This window comes from Salmo trutta, chromosome 10 (genome assembly GCF_901001165.1).
Source record: "Salmo trutta chromosome 10, fSalTru1.1, whole genome shotgun sequence".
Classification (NCBI taxonomy): domain Eukaryota; kingdom Metazoa; phylum Chordata; class Actinopteri; order Salmoniformes; family Salmonidae; genus Salmo; species Salmo trutta.
In genome coordinates this window covers 21,830,352-21,848,119 of record NC_042966.1, presented here as the reverse complement: position 1 = coordinate 21,848,119, position 17,768 = coordinate 21,830,352, and the positions used below count along the sequence as shown (strand labels likewise).

The 17,768-nt window shown below is 44.9% G+C and overlaps 1 protein-coding gene across 1 annotated transcript in view; it reads left to right on the top strand.

Annotated features, from left to right (window-relative positions):
* Positions 1 to 10,880, top strand: part of ubald1a (UBA-like domain containing 1a) — a 31,942-nt gene extending 21,062 nt beyond the window's left edge. The window contains exon 3 of the mRNA XM_029764898.1: positions 8,877 to 10,880. Coding sequence (XP_029620758.1) covers positions 8,877 to 9,203 — 327 coding nt within the window. The 3' untranslated portion in view covers positions 9,204 to 10,880. The remainder of the gene's footprint in view (positions 1 to 8,876) is intronic.
* Positions 10,881 to 17,768: the final 6,888 nt, after the last annotated feature.

Sequence of the window (17,768 nt, the reverse complement as noted above, 5' to 3'; positions counted from 1 at the left end):
TCAGTAGGGCATACAGCACAGTACCAAAAACAAGATCCCACAAACAATGTTGGGAAAAAAGGCTGCCTAAGTATGATCCCCAATCAGAGACAACGATAGACAGCTCCTCTGATTGAGAACCATTACCGGCCAACAAAGAAATAGATAACATAGATTTCCCACCCTAGTCACACTCTGACCTAACCAAATAGAGAATAAAAGGGATCTCTAAGGTCAGGGCGTGACAGTACCCCCCCCCCACCCCCAAAGGTGCAGACTCCGGCTGCAAAACCTGACTCTATAGGGGAGGGTCTGGGTGGGCATCTAGCCTCGGTGGCGGCTCCGGTGCGGGACGTACACCCCGCTCCGCTCGCGGATCCGCCATCTTCGGTGGCGACTCTGGTGCGGGGATCGTCGCCGGAAGCGCCGGACCGTGGATCGTCGCCGGAGGAACCGGACCGTGGATTGTCGCCGGAGGAACCGGACCGTGGATCGTCGCCGGAGACTCCTGACCGTAGATTGTCGCCGGGAACTCCGGACCGTAGATTGTCGCAGAAGGTTCCAGACTGGGAACCCCCGCTGGAGGCTCTGGACCGCCGACCATCGCTGGAGGCTCTGGACCGCCGACCGTCGCTGGAGGCTCCAGACCCCCGACCGTCGCTGGAGGCTCCGGGCCATGGATCTTCACTGGAGGTTCCGGACTGTGGGCCGTCTCAGGAGGTTCCGGACTGTGGGCCGTCTCAGGAGGTTCCGGACTGTGGGCCGTCTCAGGAGGTTCCGGACTGTGGGCCGTCTCAGGAGGTTCCGGACTGTGGGCCGTCTCAGGAGGTTCCGGACTGGGGGCCGTTGCCGGAAGCTCCGGACTGGGAACCGTCGCCGGAAGTTCCGGACTGGGAACCGTCGCCGGAAGCTCTGGACTGGGAAGTCGCACTGGAGGCCTGGTGCGTGGAGCCGGGACAGGTGGCACCAGACTGGTGACACGCACCTCAGGTCGAGTGCGGGGAGCAGGCACAGGACGTACCTGACTGGGGACACGCACTTCAGGAAGAGTGCGAGGAGCAGGCACAGGACATACTGGGCTGTGGTGGCGCACTGGAGACCTGGTGCGTAGAACCGGTGCAGGATATACTGGACCATGGAGGCGCACTGGAGGTCTGGAGCGTAGACTTGGCACAACCTGTCCTGGCTGGATACTCACTTTAGCCCGGCAATTGCGGGGCGCTGGCACAGGACGCACTGGGCTGTGAAGGCGCACTGGCGACACAGTGCATAGAGCTAGCGCAGGATATCCTGGACCGAGGAGGCGCACTGGCGACCAGGAGCGCTGAGCCGGCACAGCCCGTCCTGGCTGAATGCTCACTTTCGCACGGCAAGTGCGAGGAGCTGGCACAGAACGCACCAGGCTGTGGATGCGCACTAGAGACACATTGCGTATCTCCGCAAAACATGGTGCCTGACTGGTCCCACGCTCCTCACGGCGACTGTCTTGCTCCAGACACCAATGCATCCACTTTACCTCATCACCCCCCTCAACTATCTCACAATACTCCTCGCTCAGTCTATCCCAATATTCCTCCTCGCTCTCAGACTTGCCTCTCGGCTTCGCCGACCAACCCGGCTGCCTCTCGGGCTTCCGTCATGGTCGTGAACTTCGGAGTCGCCGCTGATCCTCCTTCGCTGCCTCCGCCTGCATCCATGGCAGGGTCTTGTCCCCTGCCATAACTTCCTCCCATGTCCATGATGTCCTCCACTCCCTTTTCTCCCGGGCCCAGGATCCCAGGCCACGCTGCTTGGTCCTTTGGTGGTGGGATCTTCTGTTACGTTCGTCGATGGAAGGAGTGGACCAAGGTGCAACGTGGTAAGCATACATCTTTCTTTATTATATGAACACCTAAACAAATAGAAAACGTAACGTTCAGTAGGGCAAACAGCACAGTACCAAAAACAAGATCCCACAAACAATGGTGGGAAAAAAGGCTGCCTAAGTATGATCCCCAATCAGAGACAACAATAGACAGCTGCCTCTGATTGAGAACCATACCCAGCCAACAAAGGAATAAAAAACATAGATTTCCCACCCTAGTCACACCCTGACCTAACCAAATAGAGAATAAAAGGGTCTCTAAGGTCAGGGTGTGACACCATTTGGCAAATCTGACCATAATTCTATCCTCCTAATTTCGGCTTAAAAGCAAAAACTAAAGCAGGAAGCACCAGTGACTCGGTCAATAAAAAAGTGGTCAGATGAAGCAGATGCTAAGCTACAGGACTGTTTTGCTAGCACAGATTGGAATATGTTACGGGATTCTTCCGATGGCATTGAGGAGTACACCACATCAGTCACTGGCTTCATCAATAAGTGCATCGATGACGTCGTCCCCACTGTGACCGTACGTACATACAGTTGAAGTCAGAAGTTTACATACACTAATGTTTCAGTCATTAAAACTCGTTTTTCAACCACTCCACAAATATCTTGTTAACAAACTATAGTTTTGGCAAGTCGGTTAGGACATCTACTTTGTGCATGACTCAAGTAATTTTTCCAACAATTGTTTACAGACAGATTATTTCACTTATAATTCACTGTATCACAATGCCAGTGGGTCAGAAGTTTACATACACTAAGTTGAATGTGCCTTTAAATAGCTTGGAAAATTCCAGAAAATGATGTCATGGCTTTAGAAGCTTCTGATAGGCTAATTGACATCATTTGAGTCAATTGGAGGTGTACCTGTAGATGTATTTCAAGGCCTAACTTCAAACTCAGTGCCTCTTTGCTTGACATCATGAGAAAATCAAAAGAAATCAGCCAAGAACTCAGAAAAAAATTGTAGACCTCCACAAGTCTGGTTCATTCTTGTGTAACATTTCAGCTTCCGTCCCTCTCCTCGCCCCAACCTGGGCTTGAACCAGGGACCCTCTGCTCACATTAACAACTAACACCCACAAAGCATCGTTACCCATCGCACCACAGAAGCCACAGCCCATGCAGAGCAAGGGGAACAACTACTTCAGGTCTCAGAGCGGGTGACGTCACCCGATTGGAACGCTATTAGCGCGCACCACCGCTAACTAACTAGCCATTTCACATCAGTTGCACTTGGGAGCAATTTCCAAACGCCTGAAGGTACCACGTTCATCTGTACAAAGAATAGTACGCAAGTATAAACACCATGGGACCACGCAGCCGTCATACCGCTCAGGAAGGAGACGCGTTCTGTCTCCTAGTGATGAACGTACTTTGGTGTGAAAAGTGCAAATTAATCCCAGAACAACAGCAAAGGACCTTGTGAAGATGCTGGAAGAAACAGGTACAAAAGTATCTATATCCACAGTAAAACGAGTTCTATATCGACATAACCTGGAAGACCGCTCAGCAAGGATGAAGCTACTGCTCCAAAACCGCCATTAAAAATCCAGACTACGGTTTGCAACTGCACATGGGGACAAAGATCGTACTTTTTGGAGAAATGTCCTCTGGTCTGATGAAACAAAAATAGAACTGTTTGGCCATAATGACCATCGTTATGTTTGGAGGAAAAAGGGGAGGCTTGCAAGCTGAAAAACACCATCCCAACCGTGAAGCACGGGGGTGGCAGCATCATGTTGTGGGGGTGCTTTGCTGCAGGAGGGACTGGTTCACTTTACAAAATAGATGGCATCATCAGGAGGAAGGAAAATGATGTGGATATATTGAAGCAACATCTCAAGACATCAGTCAGGAAGTTAAAGCTTGGTCGCAAATGGGTCTTCCAAATGGACAATGACCCCAAGCATACTTCCAAAGTTGGCAAAAATGGCTTAAGGACAACAAAGTCAACAATGGCCAGTGTAGGTCGTCATTGTAAATAGGAATTTGTTCTTAACTGACTTGCCTAGTTAAATAAAGGTTAAATAAAATAAAAAATAAATAGTGGGAATGCGGGTGGAGGGAAATATAATGATGGTGAAAGGTGAAGTTACTCCTAGACACTGATCTATGGTCAGTTTGATGTTTTCCCCCTAACGATTGGCATTAGGATTCGGGGAGGGTAAACTGATCCTAGGTCTGTGCCTAAGGGCAACTTCTACCCAGAGCTTTTTGGTTATCTAGTTACACTCTAATGGATCTGCCTGCAGGTGGTGACATGAAACAGCTACCGGAAGGAGAGACTGACCGTTGTAACATGTGGTTGAATCAGCAGGGCTACATCATTCGTGTGACGTTTCAAGGCAGTGGGGTAACGTTTGAACCCCTCCAGTCTGTGAATGCAGGCTGGATAGTTATAGGGAGGAATATCTGCTTCTCCTTACAAATTCAATACAAATTGCTCCCTGTAAACAGGGTTTTACTCAGGAATGTCGTCTGTCAGACTGGAAATGACTGCTCATCAGTCTTGCAAGGAGAAGCACAGAGAGAGCAGTGAGGAGTGAGCGACTGAGGCTTAAGCTTCACCAAAGTGGAGGGCTGGTTGGACAGACAGACGGGCATGTCTGGAGCGGTGCAGGGTGAAACTTCAGATAGGAGTCCACAGTAAACTGCACTCAGTAAACAGATCTGTAGAAAGTTAATTACAGATGTGTCTAAGCTTGCTCTAGTCCTATCCATCACCACCAGGTCTGTCTTCCTCATAGCAACGGACCGTCTCCAAGGCAACGCCTCAGTGTTTGCAGTGTTTAGAACACACTCCTTCTAGAACAAATATTCACCAGTTCTCTAAATAATGAATGCTGCGGTCGGTAACATGCATTTCTCTTAGTTTAGGTAACATACATTTCCCCCTGATTCCCCTTACCGAAAAAACTGGCTTCTGAGGGGTTGGGTTAAATGTGGAAGACACATTTCTGTTGAATGCATTGTTATGCAGCTGACTAGGTATGGCCTTTCCCTTCCCCAAACGCGCATACATGCATGCATGTATGTGCTTTTCTCATTTTAAATGCACATGCCCCCAGTCGCCTCAGCCAATCGGATTTGATGCTTTGCCCGCACGCACTGTCCCAGCAGCCTTTGAAGTATTACCTGACTGTGTCCTTCACAGACAGACACCTCCTAGTTTTAATCTGCTGCCAGCCTAATCAAGCTACTGTGGCTTTACAGCAGGCCCTAATGCTGCAGTCTGCACAGCCCTAGCCTGTGTGTGCTGCCTGGCTACCAGTGATATGTGGGAATAAACTGTACATATAGTTTCTCTGAGCATGTGCTTCATCTTAGGCTATATTGACATTGTTTGGGACTGCACCGAAAACATCTAGGCTAAGCCTGCTTCGTTTTTCATTGGATAAACAACAGCAGCACCTAGACAATGACTGCTAGGTTGAGGGCACAGAGGCTAGACCTCTACAGTGTGCTGTCTACACTGAGAACAGATCATTTTCCCAATGGAGCAATACATAATCACTGTTTGTCCTGTTGTTTGCGTGCGTTAGAGCTGGGCGATATGGACAAAAATCCATATTGCGATAAATTGTCTGAATTGATGTGATAACGATAAATAGAATGATACGTTTATAACATTAATGTGCATCACAGTTTTTTTCTAGTAATTTGATGGTTGTAGCAATCAATTGTCCCATTAACAATCATCCATGTTAGCAAACTTGTTTCATTTCAAACTTCACATTTCTAGTATAGGCTACGTATTGTAATAAAAAATATCAACAAAAGTAATCGGTATGGCTGGTGTCGTACATTTTTCGGTTCATCGTCCCAGCTCTAGTGTGTGTGTGTGTGTGTGTGTGTGTGTGTGTGTGTGTAGGACATTGGTGAGTGTATGTGAGTGAGAAGGGCATATGTGAGCTCAGCAGTAAAACAATCTGGGGTGGTCCGTTTAACGGTCGCTGTGTTAGATATCTGAGTAGAGTAAATAAGGAGGAAGTAGAGGGGGTAACCATGAAGGACAGGAAGTTACCTCTCGCTGCAGGGTGTCTCTTTACACATAGGACAGGAAATAGACCGGAGACATGACACAGCACTTCCTGTTAGAGGGCAACAGAGACATGCTCACCCTTCATATCATGCCGCTTATCGGGGCTAAATCTGGATGCATACATGACACATTCTCAAAATGAGCGTTCATCACGCGTTGGGCTTTTTTTACACTAGTTTTGTTCTTTGGACCTTGTTTACCTGCTGTTGGGAGTTAAAGGCTGTATAATAATGGCTTGTTGTAGTTCCAGGCCTTTAGACTAACTTTTTCAGTTGATGGCACCAGCACATGATTTGGTCGCACCAATTTTTCACCGCTACTTGGCAATAATAACTGTCTCATAATGTACCTGCATTCCATACAGAACCAAGCTAATAATGACTAGCCATCTTTTAAATTAGCATGCCCTTGCAGGGCTTGACATTCAGGTAAATTTGGCAGTGGCACCCAGGGCCAGTGCCATCTGAAAGCTACTGGACCAAATGAAAATAATACTTGCCCGGGAAAGCGGATGATGCGTGCATAATTTAAATGTTATCTTTAATCTGAGTGCTGAGCAAGTAGCCTATAATGACCTACCTTCCATACACAAATAATTACATTTTAACTTGACAATATCATAATTACATTGATTGCACAATCTGAAAAAGGGTGTTATTGTTAGCGTTTTTAAACAGACACTCTACAGTTGTAGAGCCATTAAAATGTGTTTGATCTTTTCATAAATTCAGTTTTTGTAGTAACATTTTTCTAGATTTATGAGGTATTCTGTCTCAAAATCACACTTTTTTTAATAGAAAAACTACAAAATCTGGATGTTCTAAATCCAAACAATGCTTAAGGAGACCACTTTTAAGGTTGGGAAACATTACAAAAGAAATGTGGAGTGTGTTGTTGCCCTTTAATTCAATTGTGCGCTTAGCTAGAGACCTTGTGTTTAGCTAGCGGTGTTTTCGTACTGTACAATGTGTGATGGCAGAGTTAGCAAAACAAATGCCCTGCGATTGATACAAATCATCATGATATCATTCTGCCAGGTAAGCAGGCCTACCTTGCCATCAAAATGTACTGTAATAGGGACGTTTTTTTGAGAAAGCATTTCAAAATGTTAATTCAAACAGCGCATGATGACTGAATTGAGCGTCACAAAGATTTAACCAAGACTTCGGACTAAACTTTTTGAAAACCTGGTCTGCATGCCCAATGTTGCGTACCCATTGTTGCGTACCCATTGTTGCGTACCCATTGCTGTTTGAATAAATCTGCATAAAAAAAAAAATTGTGAACCAAAAACAAACTTTACCAACAAAAAATATTTCACTTGCACCCCAGTTTTGAGCCCTCCTTCAGAAGTAGACAGTAGGTCTATGGGGCTGCCTGTGTAACAGCTTGTTGTTGTGGCCAGCTATAAACAGTAGGTCTATAATAATAGGCCTATCTATGTGGAGTAAAGGAAACTGGCCCTGGACCAACCAGGCCTCTTGGAGTGAGATCCTTTTTGTTTTTGCCTCAACACTTTGAGGAGTGTGTTCTGAAAAAAGTGTTTACGTCTACCTGACCTGGCTTCTGACCTGCAGGGAGGTGCTGGTTGGCTGCTCCATGTTGTTTTTGGCTGGATAGGGGGTTGTACTGTATATGGGGGAGTTCTTTCTGACATTGTTGTCCTCACCCACACCACCATCGTCGTCACTGAAGGAGCTACTACCACAGATGGGACCGTGACAATCAGGTGATCTGCTAACATGATGTGAGGTCATGGAGGGTCACCTTGTTAATAGGGACATATAACACTGAATGAGTTTCCAATACCTTTCAGAGAGTATATTTATGTGATCAAAGCCATTCCCAGTGGTCTAACTGCACTAATGAAAAATAATATTAGCTTTGATGATGATGATCACAGAGATTATCCAGAACTCAGCCTGGAAGGCATGGGCTTACTTGAGAAATCTTGTAACAAATACATAAGACACGTTTCCATTCAAAGAACCAATTTATGCCTAGAGGTAAAACAAAATATTGGAACATGTTGGTTGATGCCTTACAAATACTGTATACCAAACAAACTTAAGGAAGTGCTCTTTTAAGATTTTACATAAGATATCAAGTATCCATGTAATTCCATGTTGTCCAAATTTGTTGATGTTGATATGTGTTTTCTGTAAAAAGGAAGGTGAAAATCTGACACACTACGTTCTACTGTATGAGTGTAAGTCTGAGATAAATTTCTGGGTAAACCTTGCAGAATACATATTTAGCTTTTAGAAAACTACCCATGTTTTTGACATGAAGATTATACTATGCTACTATTGTGATGATAAGACCATTGAAATTGTGATTTTAGTTTTTTTATTCTTGTTGCCAAATACATAATCAATACACAAATGCACAATCAAAAATTCCAGAATTCTATACCAAAATGACAAATATTTGATTTAATTGAATCATCTAGTTAAGACATTATCCGTACTTAATAACAAAAATAATGACATCTTCTTCAATCATTATGAGATCATGTATTTAAAGTGTGTTGTTTTTGCCTATGTGTTTTGTTTTGTGTTAGAAATGTTTGATTTAGTGATGTAAGTTGTTGATTGCTGATAATTTGTAGAATTAATATTTGTGCCGGATATTTGTAATGTGTACAGAAAAACAACACAAAAAATGTTGTTAGGAACAGAACAAAGAGGAGGAACAGAGAGGAGGAGAGGAATGTCTTCAGGATCCTCAGGGAGAGAGAGGACGGGATCCCCCTATATTCCCCTCTCTGTTTTGGACTGACCTTATACAGGCTTCGATATACAGGCATCCTCATCCTGGATGTAGTGATGGTGTGAAACAAACTGGATGCACGGCAGTGATAGTGTGAAACGTATAGTGATAAGTCTGATAATGATAGTTATATCACAGTGTGTGATGTATATGGATGTGCTCCTCCATACGTCTTCTCTCCCCCTAACATCTCTCTCCATCTCTCTCCTCCAGATGTGCACCCCAGCCAACACACCGGCCACCCCGCCCAACTTCCCTGATGCCCTCACCATGTTCTCCCGACTCAAGGCCTCGGAGAGCTTCAACAGCAGCAGCCCCATGGCCTCCATGGCCACCTCTCCCCCTCCTCCACACGGTTGCTGGGGCGTGCCCCCACTCCCCATGAGCGGCCCACAGGGTCAGGGACTCTGGACTCAGGGGCAGCCCCCTTCGCAGCCCCCCTCCAACCCCGCAGTCTGGCCCACGGGGGTCACCGTTAACCCCCACCAACACCCAGCCACCGAACAGAAGGCGAGTGTGGCCATGGAGGCTGAGAGATGAGGGGCCAGGACTAGACGTCCCTGGAGGGAGGGGAGAGGGGAGAGTGATGAGGAGAGGAAAGTGAAGGTGTGTCTCTTTCCAATTGAGGATGGTAGGGTGGAGATAGAGACAGCTACACAAACCAAGAAAAACCAAGCAAGTACTAAACGTGGACAATTCAAGAAGTGGAAACAATGCAAATAAGAAATCAAACGTTTTTTTTTGTTTTTTAACAAGCGCACACACTTAGTAATAAGAAAGAGAGCAACTGAAATCTTTGTTTAGAAAAAAATATTCTCTCAGTAAATGCATAGATAAGAGAAATGTATGGAACAAAAAATCTTCAAGCCCAAGGATTATACTTCTGATGTTTTCTGAGACAAGGACTTAAAAGGCAGCAACTGTTTCTGCTCTTTCTTTTCTTCTCTTCTTTTCATCTGTCCAAGTGTTTTTTCTGTACTGGGAACATGTTATAAAGTGTGTACTGCATGGAGAGAGAGGATCTGGCAGTGCAGTGTTTATACTCTACTCATCAAGAACGTGTTTGTGTGCAGTGTGTAACCATCTCTCTCACACACACACACACACACAGCAGAGCAGAAGAAACAGCGACCTAGTTTTCATTACCCATCGTAAGGTGGGACTCTTACCTCACCTAGTCGTCACCTGACTCCTTTCAGCCTATCAGGGATTCTCAACTGTTTGACAGTGCAGGACATTTTTTTTAAACCAATTGTGATTTTTCAGCTCTGGTATTTGCTCATGTTGACGATGATATTGTTCACTGCTATAGCTTTTCTTTCCAACGAGGGGGGATGTTTTGCTATTAACCTGGTCTGGAAGATACAACTGTCCACTGCAAGGTTTCTGCAGATTTGGGTATTATATAAAAATCATGGTTTGATATATTATAGTTGAATATGTTTTTTTTCTTGGTGGGAGGATTTACGAGTGGGCGGGATTTGTTTAGGTTGTGTTTAGGAAGAGCTGATCGGTGAGGGGAAAAAAAAATATCTACAGAAAAAAAACAGACTACTATACTATCTGTAAAGCAGAACTTGCCACTTTGCATGATGTGCTCATAATGTATACTGTCTTTTGTAGCAAACATGAAACCGAGATGTGTTTCTGGCTGTGGGGACAGGGGATACTACATTTGAACCTTTATTTTACTAGGCACGTCAGTTAAGAACAAATTGTTATTCACAATGACGGTCTACATGGTTGTATCCATTCCCTCTGGTATATCATTTGTATTGCAGCATTAAACAACTGGTTATCCCCTGTACTGTGATCTTGCCTATAGCAGGCTATGAAAGCCATTGATTCAAGGCAATATTCACATGCAGGGTCGGCCCCATTCAGTTCTGTTGTCATTGGGTTATTTAAATTGAATAAAGAATATAAAATAAAACCTAGCTAGAAATATTTTTTTCTTTTTTTAGGAAGAAAGAAAGAAACTAGGAATAACTTCTTTGGACAATATAATAATGATTATGAGTAAGCCATCTTTAAATTGAATAAAATAATGTTTCAGTTCATCCCTTATCCACCATTTTGTTTGAATCCGGGAGTCTCGGGATGGTTTCCCCCTGTATGACTGTATTGATATACCATTTCCACAATATTTGTGGACTACCTGATAATTAACTTATCATTTTTTGTGTTCCTAAATAAATATCGTATGTTGACCTTCAAGGTATGATGTATGTCTCTTTAGTTGTGACTGAATTTACTCTAGCCGTTAGCTGGTAGGTGAAAGAGAGATGGAGATATAGAGAAGAGAGGGGTAGAGAGAGATTGATATATACAGAGCAACAATTTCAAGGTTTTACTGAGTTATAGTTCATATAAGGAAATCAGTCAATTGAAATAAATTCATTAGGTCCTAATCTATGGATTTCACATAACTGGGCAGTGGCGCAGCCATGGGTGGGCCTGGGAGGGCATATGCCCACCCACCGGGGAGTCAGGCCCAGCCAATCAGAATGAGTTTTTCCCCACAAAGAGGGATTTATTACAGACAGAAATACTCCTCAGTTTCATCAGCTGTTCGGGTGGCTGGTCTCAGACGATCCCACAGGTGAAGAAGCCGGATGTGGCGGTCCTGGGCTGGAGTGGTTACACATGGTCTGCGGTATTTAGTTCAGTTGGACGTACTGCCAAATTCTCTAAAACAACATTAGAGGCGGGTTATGGTAGAGAAATGAACATTCAATTATCTGGCAACAACTCTGGTAAACATTCCTGCAGTCAGCATGCCAATTGCACATTCTCTCAAAACTTGAGACATCTGTAGAATTGTGTTGGGTGACAAAAATGCACATTTTAGAGTGGCCTTTTATTGACCCCAGTACAAGGTGCACCTGTGTAATGATCATGTTGTTTAATCAGATTCTTGATATGCCACAGCTGTCAGGTGGATGGATTATCTTGGCAAAGGAGAAATGCTCACCAATGCATCACCGGGGGCAAACTACCTGCCCTCCAGGACACCTACACCACCCGATGTCACAGAAAGGCCAAAAAGATCATCAAGGACATCAACCACCCAAGCCACTGCCTGTTCACCCCGCTATCATCCAGAAGGCGAGGTCAGTACAGGTGCATCAAAGCTGGGACCGAGAGACTGAAAAACAGCTTCTATCTCAAGGCCATCAGACTGCTAAACAGCCATCACTAACTCAGAGAGGCTGCTGTCAACATCGAGACCCAATCACTGGCCACTTTAATAAGTGGATCACTAGTCACTTTATACAATACACTTTAAATAATGCCACTTTAATTTGTAAGTCGCTCTGGATAAGAGCGTCTGCTAAATGACGTAAATGTAATAATGTTTACATATCTTACATTACTCATATCACATGTATATATTGTATTTTATACCATCTATTGCACCTTTGCCATCGCTCATCCATATACTTACATGTACATATTCTCATTCACCTCTTTAGATTTGTGTGTATTAGGTAGTTGTTGGGGATTGTTTGATTACTTGTTAGATATTACTGCACTGTCGGAACTAGAAGCACAAGCATTTCGCTACACTCGCGTTAACATCTGCTAACCATGTGTATGTGACAAATAACATTTGATTTGATACAAATTTGTGCACAGAATTTGAGAGAAATACCCTTTTTGTGCTTATGGGATCTTTTATTTCAGCTCATTAAACATGGGACCAACACTTTACGTGTTGCGTTTATCATTTTGTTCCGTATAGATAGAGAAAAGAGTTGAAGGAGAAAGAAAGGCAGAGTCAGCTTGGGTGAACTGAAATGTGTTAACAGTGACACAGAGAAGATGGATGAATCCTAATTATCACGCCTGGCTACTCAAGCGAGGAAAAGGAATTTAATCCACCAGACCAGTGTCAGACAGAAAGACTCCTAACTCCCGTTTAACCAGTAGGCTACCGTCGGTCTGCTTGTCCCTCAATACTGGTCTGACAACTATGCTGACTGGGCACTGATGACTATGTTTAGGCTCTCCTGCATGTGAGGTCATCAGGGCTGTGTGGAGGGGGAGGGGATGTGTGTGGACATGTGTAGACTCTCTTGACAGACTGGTAACGTGCAAGATTTTCTTCCTCACTACCACCTTATTAGAAAGAGCCACAGACACACCTACTGTAGCAACGCTGAGCTGTAAGTATTGGATGAGATACAACTGATCCAACAGATGGAAAGAATGACACATAAAAAAGGGAAGGTGTGGAGTTCGACAGAGAATAGATTAAAGAGTAGGAGAGAGAGCGTCATTTGATTTGATAGAGGGTTTGATCAAGGCAGCCATCCCTCCTTTTACCTCCCAGAATAAAAGAGTTGTACATGTAAACACAAACAACAGCTGTTTCCAACACACACACACGCGAGACGCACACTCATAAGCAGACACACACAAACACATCCGTCCTATCGTCATAGTAACGGTGAGGTCACTGAGTTTTGAGTTTGTCCTCAGCTCACCGCTGCCTGCTTCACACTCCTCAGCAGGAAATGAGAGAGAGCGCCTTTGATTCCTGTGTGCCCTGCCCTTCCCAACCCAGCGTTGTGTGTGTGTGATTCAAAGCACTGCCAACTTGGCACTGGGCTGCGGCTCTGAGCCTGTGGGAGCAGGCATGGGACCCAGCCTGACTAACAGTACCCAGAGTATTCTGTCTCACACACACACACACACACACACACACACACACACACACACACACACACACACACACACACACACACACACACACACACACACACACACACACACACACACACACACACAGAGTTGTGTTTAGAGCACCACAGAACAGCACAGCCTGGTACAGTATGGTGCAGTGGACCAAAATACACTCACATGACAATGAGACCTGAAGACTTACATCAAGGCTTTAGCTCAGCGTGCTAACACAGTTCTGAGTAACCCAGACCAGATCACCCAGGTTGGATACCTGTTTAGTTGGTTGCTATAGAAGAGTAGGCTATGGTGTAGATTTTACACAGCACAGTAGTACTGCTCACAGAAACTCAATACAGCATATCCAATGTTGGACTAAAACCTTATAGCAACGCTTACAGGAACATTGCATATAATCTAATAATGACAAAGTCAGTTTCATACATAGGCTTCTCTTATTCAGCGGGCAAACCATTTGCAAAGCCACCAATATTAGAAAGCAGCCTTTGAGTCCAACCACTCTAGTCAGGAATGCTGGACTTTAGTGTATGCTTTCACTGGTGCTGGCACTGGACCACACTGAGATAGCCGTTTCAGGCGCAAATTGCCCTTCACCACAGATCTAGGATCAGCCTACCCACCCCTAATCCTAGGGTGGGAAACGCAAAACTGACCTTGGTGTCTACGGGTAATTTCATCATATGCTGAGTAGGCCAGCCAGGCAGGAGAGATAAAGGGAGACAAGAGGAGAGCAGGGGAGAGTATCAATCAAATCTATTTTATAAAGCCCTTTTTATATCAGCAGTTGTCACAAAGTGTTTAGACAGATACCCAGCCTAAAACCCCCAAAAGGCAAGCAATGCAAATCTAGAAGCACAGTGGCTAGAAAAAAACCTGGAGAGGAACCAGACTAGAAGGGGTGGTCAGTGCTCTTCTGGCTATGCCGGGTGGAGATTGTAAGAGTCCATGGCTATTAAGGCCAGGTCATTCTTCAAGATGATCAAATGTTCATAGATGACCAGCAGGGTCAAATAATAAATCAGTGTGTTTCTAGAGGGTGCAACCAGTCAGCCCCTGAGGAGTAAATGTCAGTTGTTTTTTCTTAACTGAGCATTCAGAGGTTCAGACAACAAGTGTGAGAGAGAGAGAAAGAGATAAAATCTAGCAGAGGAGAGTAAAGGAGAGCAGGGGAGAGTAGAGGGCATGGTGGTAACCTGAGTCTCTCCGGGTGAGGCTGAGGACGGTTGGTTCCTTAATAAATGTCCATGAGTTAGCAGGAAATGGGACAAAGGTTGCAGCATGCTGGAAGGGAGGGGCAGGAGGGAAAGAGAGAAAGAGAGAAATAAGACAAAAGAAAGATTGTGAGTGTGTAAATAAGAGAGAAATTGACTGCACGAGAGAGCGAGAGAGGGAGAGATTAATATAGATGGATCCATAGAAATCTATTACAACTCTCCGCTGGTCCATTCTAGTGTTTTATAGTGTTGAAACTCAGCCAGAGAGAAGACTACAGGGAGACATCTCTACTCACCTCACTGCCCTCACACTTATATACTCTCATGAACAGATATATAACTCATACACATTATAAGATAGTACAATAGGTACAGTGCTTTATTATCCATGTTTGTTAGAGAGATGGACCTGTACATTTCACAGTGCAATGGCTATGTGCAATGTACTGTATGTAGCCTACCATGTGAATGAGATGCTCCATTTATTCTATACAGCAGCAGTATCAGTAGCTACAGTCAGCAGTAGCCTGTACTAACTGGCCTTGACATGCACCCTGTGAACCTACAGTAGCATGACAATGCCCCATGCAGCTTCAGCCCTTCCATGGTCCACTTCCTAAGTGGGGCACAAAAGGCTGGTTTATTGTGGCTCTGTTCTGTGGCATGTCAGTACTGCCTGAGTAAACACATTTGCACACCTCTTAACACTGCAGATATAGGCTGGACACGGACACGGACACACACACACACACACACACACACACACACACACACACACACACACACACACACACACACACACACACACACACACACAGTGAAGGCCTAGACCTATCTGAAGAAAATCAACTTGGCTCCTAAGACCGTCACGAACTTCCACATATGCACCATCGAGAGCATTCTGTTAAGCTGTATCACCGCCTGGTACAGCAACTGCATCACCCGCAGCCGCAGGGCTCCCCAGAGGATGGTGCGGTCAGTCCAACGCATCATCGGAGGCACAGTGCCTGCCCTCCAGGACATCTACAGCACCCGGTGACAGAGGAAGGCCAAGAAGATCATCAATGACCTTAGCCAGCCGACCAACGGCCTGTTCAGCTTGCTACAATCTAGAAGGCGGAGACAGTAAAGGTGCATCAAAGCTGGGACCGAGAGACTGAGAAACAGCTTCTATCTCCTGACATTGCTCATTCTGATAATGCTCGTTCTGACATCTAATTTATTGATATTTATTTGTGTGTGTGTGTGTGTGTGTGGTGCAATGGACCAGTCCAACACCAAGTATGTCCTACTGTGATGATGTGTCGTAGGGGAGACAGCTGCTCTTCTGTGTCCTAAATATGCTGCAGCAGGAGAGAGGTGGAGAGAGGGGAATAGGAAGAGGAGACAGGGGGAGGAAGAGATTAAGAAAGAAAGAAAGAAAGAAAGAAAGAAAGAAAGAAAGAAAGAAAGAAAGAAAGAAAGAAAGAAAGAAAGAAAGACTAGTGGCTGTGAGTCTCTTATGTTATGCGTCAGTTCTTTCATTCTCATGGCATTACTCACCTCCAGAGGCCAGCTGCTTAGTGCTACATGGGAGGTAACACACACACACACACACACACACACACACACACACACACACACACACACACACACACACACACACACACACACACACACACACACACACACAGAGTACAGAGGAGTTTATTGATGAGAACTCAGAGGCTGAATAGGAACAGAATTCTGTGGCGTAATCCGGCCATGATGCAATCTTCCAGATCAGTGGTTCCCAAACTTTTTCTAGTCCCGTACCCCTTCAAACATTCAACCTCCAGCTGCGTACCCCCTCTAGCACCAGGGTCAGCACACCCTCAAATGTTGTTTTTTGCCATCATTGTAAGCCTGCCACACACACACACTATACGATACATTTATTAAACATAAGAATGAGTAAGAGTTTGTGTCACAACCCGACTCGTGGGAAGTGACGAAGAGCTCTTATAGGACCAGGTCACAAATAATAATAATCAATAATTTTGCTCTTAATTTTACCATTTTACATTGATTGAATTCAATTTTCACAGAATCGCTTGTTGCAATTTCGATGAGGCTCTCTTGTTCAGATATCAGTAAGTGGACTGGAGGCAGGGCATGAAAGGGATAACAAATCCAGGTGTTTGTGTCGTCCGGTTCGGGAAAGTACCTGCATAATTGGCACCCAGCTCACTCAGGTGCTTCGCTGTATCACATTTGACCATGTCTGTAAGCTTGAGTTCATTTGCACACAAAAAAATCATAGAATGATGGAAATACCTGTGTGTTGTCCTTGTTAATGCAGACAGAAGAGCTCCAACTTCTTAATCATAGCCTCAATTTTGTCCCGCACATTGAATATAGTTGCAGAGAGTCCCTGTAATCCTAGATTCAGATCATTCAGGTGAGAAAAAATATCACCCAGATAGGAGTTGTGTGAGAAACTCGTCATCATGCAAGCGGTCAGACAAGTGAAAATGATGGTCAGTAAAGAAAACTTGAATAAGCTTGTCTCTCGATTCAAAAAAATGTGTCAATACTTTGCCCCTTGATAACCAGCGCACTTCTGTATGTTGTAAAAGCGTTACATGGTTGCTGCCCATGTCATTGCTTAATGCAGAAAATACACGAGAGTTCAGGGGACAGCATCCAAAACATCGTTCAAGCTTTCAGGCATTCCTTTGGCAGCAAGAGCCTCTCGGTGGATGCTGCAGTGTACCCAAGTGGCGTCGGGAGCAACTGCTTGCACGTGTGTTACCACTCCTATGTCTCCCTGTCATGGCTTTTGCACCATCAGTACAGATACCAACACATCTTGACCACCAAAGTCCATTTGATGTCACAAAGCTGTCCAGTACTTTAAAAATATTCTCTCATGTTGTCCTGAATGCCAGTTGTTTGCAGAAGAGGATGTGTTCTTTAATTGACCCCACATAAACGTAACGGACATATACCAGGAGCTGTGCCAGGCCCGCCACGTCTGTTGACTCATCCAGCTGTAACGCATAGATTTCACTGCCTTGTAGACGAAGCAGTAATTGTTTTAAAACATCTAATGCCATGTCACTGATGCATCGTGAAACAGTGTTAAAGGCATTGTCTGTAGAGTGTTTTTGGCCTTTTCCCCCAGCATTGTCCCAGCCATATCCACGGCAGCAGGAAGAATTAA